The sequence below is a fragment of the Glycine max genome, chromosome 9 (assembly GCF_000004515.6).
Source record: "Glycine max cultivar Williams 82 chromosome 9, Glycine_max_v4.0, whole genome shotgun sequence".
NCBI lineage: Eukaryota > Viridiplantae > Streptophyta > Magnoliopsida > Fabales > Fabaceae > Glycine > Glycine max.
Window position 1 is genome coordinate 21,304,602 of NC_038245.2, and position 7,089 is coordinate 21,311,690.

The window sequence follows — 7,089 nt, forward strand, 5'->3', positions numbered from 1 at the left end:
TTGAAAAAGGGGGAAGTGTGTGTTCTTTACCTTCTCTTGTATGTGGATGACATCCTCATAGCAAGTGCCAACAAAAAGGAGATTAGGCAACTCAAAGAAAGCTTGAACACAAAATTTGAGATGAAAGATCTAGGGTCAGCTAGGAGGATACTCGGGATTGATATTCATAGGGATAGAGCAAAGGGTGAACTATTCTTGTCCCAAAGCAATTACCTCAAGAAAGTGGTGGAGAGGTTTAGGATGCATCAAAGCAAACCTGTTAGCACACCACTTGGTCATCATACAAAGCTATCTGTTATTCAAGCACCAGAAACAACTGAAGAAAGGTCTAAAATGAATCAAACACCCTATGCCAGTGGTGTTGGAAGCATAATGTATGGAATGGTTTGCAGTAGACCTGACTTAGCTCATGCTGTAAGTATTATAAGCATATTCATGGGAGATCTTGGTAGCGCACATTAGGAAGCTGTGAAGTGGACACTAAGGTATCTAAATGGGTCTTTGAAAGCTGGTTTAAGGTACAAGAAGACAGCACACGAGGCAGCAGTCACAGACTATGTAGATGCAGATTTTGCAGGAAATGTAGACACAAGGAAGTCCTTAACAGGATATGTGTTTACTTTGTTTGGTACAACAATAAGTTGGAAAGCAAATCAACAATTAGTTGTTGCTCTTTCAACAACTGAAGCAGAATACATGACCTTAGCTGAAGGAGTGAAGGAAGCAATATGGCTTAAAGGTATGATTAATGAACTTGGAATAGCACAAACTTGTGTCACAATTCATTGTGACAGTCAAAGTGTCATTCACTTAGCAAATCACCAAATGTACCATGAGAGAACAAAGCACATAGATGTGAAACTACACTTCATCAGAGATGTAATTGAATCTGAGAAGGTGAAGGTGGAGAAGGTTTCAACAGAAGAAAACCCGGCTGATATGTTTACAAAGTCCCTCTCTAGTGTCAAGTTCAAGCATTGCTTGGATTTGATAAATTTTGAATATGCCTAAAGCAGATTGGTAGAAGTGCAGCCCTGAATCATAAGGTAGACACTTGCTGATTTAGAGTCAAGGTGGAGATTTGTGGTGTGTGACTCAAAATCACAAATGACACAAGTGAGAAGACTTTAAATTGGTGCTGTTATAACTGTTTTCAGTTATTGTAACTGAATTGGTTTTGGCACCAAAGCATAGCTAGAGTGTACATATATATTCTTGATCATGTAATGCAGTATGTGATTTTTTAGGGGAGTGGCTGAAAAACAGAGAAGCTGAAAAACTAGAGAAGCTGAAAAACTACAGAAATCAGAGAGTTCAAAAGGGAGGTAGTGAGCTAGGTGATTGAGAGAGGTTTTGTTGAAAGAGAAACCAAGAGAGATCAAAGCTAGCTGCTGCTTGTATTGAACTTGTAATTTCATGATCAATGTGAAGATGATGATGAGCTGCGTTTTCCCGTGGATGTAGGCACATTGCCGAACCACGTAAATCTTTGGGCTCTTGCTCTGTTGTGTATTGCTTTGCTGTGTTTTCTGTGTTTTTCTTGTTTTTGATCTTGTGCAGATTAAGAGTAGCAGAATTTATAACTAGAACCAACATATATATATATATATATATATATATATATATATATATAATTGAAATTATATAACCATCTACAAGTAGCTTCCCAACCATTAAGTGAAAGCCATAAACTGATTTCAACCCACCATATGCATAACAACATAGGCATACACTCATTACATTCTCCTTTTCTACCACTGATTATGAAATTATTTTATAAGACCCATAAGGAACATTAGAGATTCGTACATAACAAACCTAAACTCTAAACTCTCGAGTCTCAACCAATACTCAATAGCTCTAATGTTTACAACTTATTATTGTACCAATAAACACCTTTCCCATTAGACCCTTTATCAGGCTCAACATACATGCACTCCTTTGCCTCTCTCCACATTGCCTTATAAATAGGAGTCTCATCAAAGTGATAATACTCTCCCAAAATTGGTTTTATAGCCTTAGTAGCCTCCATTGCATGATAATGCGGCATTGTGGAAAACAAGTGATGTGCCACGTGTGTGTCAGTGATGTTATGCAAAACCTTATTCAAAATCCCATAATCTCTATCCACAGTGGCCAAAGCACCTCTCAACCAATCCCACTCGGAGGAATCATAGTGAGGAACCGCAGGGTGAGTGTGTTGCAAGAAAGTGATCAACACCAAGAACCCATTAACCACCAACAAAGGCACCCCATAAACACAAACAACCCAAACAAGCCCTTTTGCCAAGACAGCCTTGTAGAGACCAAAACACACCGCAAGAATCCCAGCATCGGACACATAAATCTGAAGCCTTTCACGGTTTGAGTAAATGGGGCCATAAGGGTCATAGTGACATGCAAATCTCTCATAAGACCTACCCGAAACATTGAAAGCTAAATAAAGAGGCCAACCTAGGGTTAGGGTTATAGCAAGTGTGAGAACCCTCCCTGGTGAGTTGTTAAGGTATTTAGAATACCAACCCATACTAGACTTTGTTTTTGGCACAAACACTTCATCACGTTCGAGTGATCCTGTGTTCGAGTGGTGGCGGCGGTGGCTATATTTCCATGAAAAATAGGGCACTAGGAGAAGTGAGTGGAGGATTAGGCCAACAAGGTCATCGAGCCATTGGTGATCGCTAAAGGCGTGGTGGCCGCATTCGTGTGCGATGACCCAAACCCCGGTTAGGATGGAACCTTGGATGAACCAATAGAGAGGCCATGCTAGGAGGGAGAGGTTTTCATGGGGAAGGGTAGGGATGTAATTTACTGCGGCATAGAAGAGGCATGAGGCTATGGTTAGGTCATAGAGGACGTAGGAGAATGAACGGAATGTTGAACGGTGGAAGCAATGTGGTGAAATTGCCTTCTTCAGTTGGCTTAGAGTGAAGGGTGGCTTTGCATGTGGGACACGCTTCTTCTTTGAATGGTTTTTAATTGAGTTTTGATGCTTGAGAGTAGCTGAGCTTCGACCACCACCTCCCATTTTATCGCGCAACCTAAAACATGAATAGAAAAGTTTGTTGATTAGTATTGGAATTTGGATTATGATGTGACTTAATTGCAAAACTAACTCATCAAATAAGATCTTATCTTCTATTTATATTAATTATTTTGACCACATCACTATCACAGCTAGTGAATATGATTTTTTAACATCCTCATGAACATCTCAAATATAATTTATCTGATTAAACATAGGTAATGGAGAAGTACTAGGGAAACTCTTTCTAATATTATATTATGTCTATGATTGAATAAAATTTATTAAAATAATAAATTTTAATAGATTTCACTTTTTATATAATGATTCTCTCTTAATTTAGAATTAAGACCCACCAAAATTGATAATTTTCAATAAATTTTTAGTCAATCCAAGAGTAGTCAATCCAAGAGTGTTAGAGAATATAAAAAAAATGTCTCTAGCATTCCATGCACGCAAGTAATAATAGGTGACCTTATAGAATGAGCAGTAACTTCAAAAACTAACATGAAATAGGTTATGTCTAATTAGGCAGGAGCGGAATCTTTAATGTACTACTTTAAATACTCACTCTTTAATCAGTTAAAATATATTAAAAAGACTTAAATATGTTTTTCTTACCTAAGATATATCTCTTTTTTAGATTGTTACTTATAAAAAAATTTGATTTTTCTATCTCATGTTTTCAGTTTTTTTTGCTTTGGCACCTATCTTTAATGTTTATCTACTAAACGATAGCGTGACAGATAGAATATCACATTATCATTATTACATCATTGTCATGTAAGTTAATAACATGTTTTTCTTAATTTTTTTATTGTTGTAGTTAGCATCTAAATCGACGCTAACTTCAAATCTAATGTTGGCTTGTCGAAGATGAAAATTGAAATCTTGCATATCTTTAAGTGTATGATATTCATGATAAAAAAGAAAATGAATTCATGAGTGCTTTATAGTACTAATATGAGTACTATATGATGTGGTTTCTTATGTGGTGTTGTCAAACATAAGAAAAATTAGTTATCTTAGTTAATAATCTCTGGAGTTAAAATTGACATATGTAGTCATTTGAATACCATGTGAAACTCATAAAATAATGTGTTAGAAATTGTATTTGTATTCTTAACATTTCTCTTAATTTTTTTTTGTAACGACAGCAATAATTATATCAAGTCCTCATACATTTGTTTTTGCTGAGTTGAGTCCTCATACATCTACGTACTTCTAACTCCACCAGTAGGCCAACTCCAATAATTCAAAGATTAATATTCCTCCATCTCCAACAATTACCATAGTAATTACGTAAATATCAGCGCATGTATAGTATAAGGCTAGTTTGTTCAGTTACACAAGCACTAAAGCGTATGTAAATTAAAAACTTTTCTATTGTAGAATCGTATAAAATTCAAAATGGCCTATATATAGGCAAAAAAGCGTTATCATACACTGTAGTTGACAATAAAGATGCGTCATTCTTAAAATCATATTTTAATAAAAGAACACGTATTCGCAATTTTGGACCCACTCTTTTATTTTCTTTTAAAGAATCAATATAAGAGTTTGGTATGCTAACACATACTTTTCGGATTCTAATTTTTACGACGCACGTTTTACAATCCTTTCACATTCCGTTCCAATATAAGATTTGGTGGAGTTTGAAAAGATAATTAATTTTTGTCTACAAGAATATGTCTATTCTATGAACGTGTCAAATGGATGCGGAAGATGGTAATCAGTCAACATAAACAAATAGTTAAGTAGCTTGCACAGTGCAAACCTAACAAACAAAACAATAGAATACAACTACAGTCTACACTCAATTGTGAACAAAATGGAGCCGTGGAAAATTAAAACTACTATCTAGGGAATTACTTGCAAGTCCATTTCAACGAAGTTTACAACATAGATAATTAAATGCGCATTAAAATAATTTGACAAAGTATAATCACATGGAAATTATGCATGGTGTGGGCAGCTTGGAAATCATATTTTTTAATGAGAAAAGTTAGCAACATGTTTTAAAAAATTCAAATACACTTTTCTTATGGAAATTACGTGAGTTTCATGAAACATGTGAGTTTCCTTCCCCATTTCATCTTCAAATTAATAAAACTCACAACATAAATTTTAACTAAAAAATATATTAATAAAATTACTACATTAAAGAACTGTTAACTCTTCTCTTAATTTTATAATTGCTCTTTTTGCTGTTGAAATGAATCCTTGCATAGCAGCCGTGCAATAAGAGCCACCCATATCAAATAAATAATTAACCACAAATGATCATTTTATCCATTAAAAAAAAAAAGATCTTCCACTAAGAAATTGAAAAGCACAAGAAATAAAGCAAAGGTAAATTTATTATTATGAACAGACTTTTATCAATTAGAGAAAGAATTTGTTAACCTTGAACTCTTGTTTCTTTAGAAAATTATGCAGTATAAAAAATTAAATATTAAGTCAAATATAGGAAAAATTGGAATAAAAGATAAAATATATATTAATTTAACAAAAAATAATATTAATAATATTTTAAAATTAAAAACCCTAACGTTTTTTTTATCGGCTTAAAAACCCTACGACGTCATACGATGATCGTATTCATTGGTAGCTATAAGATGAAATTGAACTCACGAGAAAGCGTAACACTGTCACGAGATCCCCATTACATAACAACAAATACGAAAAATTAATCATGAAAAGCAGAAAAAGATGTTCATCCTTGGATCCAAGAAAAGTTCTAAACGTTAACAAAAAGAACATGTATGATGCACTCCGTCTTTGAATAAAATATGGTTGATGCACGTAACTATAGTTGTAGTCACAATTCGATTTCAGAGTAAAACCACATTGAACCAAATAAACTTTAAAACAAGCACCAAGAAGGTAAATCAACGTTAAACATCTAGAAGGTACATGAACGACAGAAAAAGGGGCAATTATTAGATGATTTAGATCTAGCAAAGATGCAATCGTGAAAATAAGACTCAGCTGGAAATTAAACCTCGTGATTATATCTATTGGCAATATATAAGCATTAATCACAACAAACAAAAACATATATAAAAGAAGAAACATAGAAGGCAAATAAAAATAAAAAGAAAAAAGAAAAGAAATGAAGCATAAGTTAGGGGTAAAAACCTGAAGAAGAAGGACGAGTGAAAAGGTTTTGTATCTTTCTCCCTCTGTATCTGAAGGAGAGAAGATGCAGACGAAGAATTTGTAAGGAGATGAGGGAAGATAAAGAGTATTTATGCTATATTACTTCTCTCCACGAAATGAAGGTTTCCCTCGAGTGAAGGGTTACCCATCATATTCTTTTATTTATTATTATTATTATTATTATTTTTGCTGATGAGGACATTTTTCTCTCTTTCTTTGCCGATAATATCATCGTTCGTTCCTGTTATTTTCTCGCAGCCTTTGATTCTCCCCCTTTTAATTAATTATGTCTAGCCATACACATGTAACGACCCTTCTCATTTTGTTCAATCCCCTCTCTCTTTCTCCAACAAAATTATCCGTGCAAGTAATCAATGTCACATACTAATTTAATATTACCAACAATGACATAATGGCTTATGTGATTTAATCAAGTAGTTAAAGATTTAAATTTTGGTTAGTCATTAAATATGAAATGAAAATACTCGTATGCTTAGGGTTCTCTAAAAAAATTAATCACTCTTTTTGGCAAGATTTTTTCATATCGATATCATAATAAAAAAATATTAATTTAATGATCCAAAGTTAATGAAACTGGTAGTATATTTTATCAAGCAGTATTCTTTTGTAAATTAAAATAAGGCATGCATTATTTAAAAAGTTATGGCATGATTGTATTTTTACTCTCTTAAGTGTGTTTGGGAAAGATGAATGAAAAGTGTAATGGGTGAAAATGAATGAAAATGGATAAAAGAGAGTGGTAAGAGAGTAAGTTTGACTTTTTGATTAAAATGAAAGAGAATGTAAATTAGATGAAAATTTTGAATTAAAGTAATTAAGTAGATAAGAAAAAAAATTGAATAAAATATATAATTATTATTTATTTTATTTTTATTATTATA

The 7,089-nt window shown here is 33.4% G+C and overlaps 1 protein-coding gene across 1 annotated transcript; it reads right to left on the reverse strand.

The window, feature by feature from the left end:
• Window positions 1–1,692: 1,692 nt before the first annotated feature.
• FAD2-2D (fatty acid desaturase-2) lies at window positions 1,693–6,338 on the reverse strand. Its single transcript, XM_014762092.3, has 2 exons — window positions 6,167–6,338; window positions 1,693–3,041 (listed from the first exon to the last, which is right to left on the reverse strand). The coding sequence occupies exon 2, from the start codon at window positions 3,026–3,028 to the stop codon at window positions 1,868–1,870; it is 1,161 nt and encodes a 386-aa protein (XP_014617578.1). The 5' UTR covers window positions 3,029–3,041; window positions 6,167–6,338; the 3' UTR covers window positions 1,693–1,867.
• Window positions 6,339–7,089: the final 751 nt, after the last annotated feature.

Excerpts from the sequence above, each read along its gene's own strand:
- FAD2-2D (XM_014762092.3), bottom strand. The coding sequence starts at position 3,028 with ATGGGAGGTGGTGGTCGAAGCTCAGCTACTCTCAAGCATCAAAACTCA.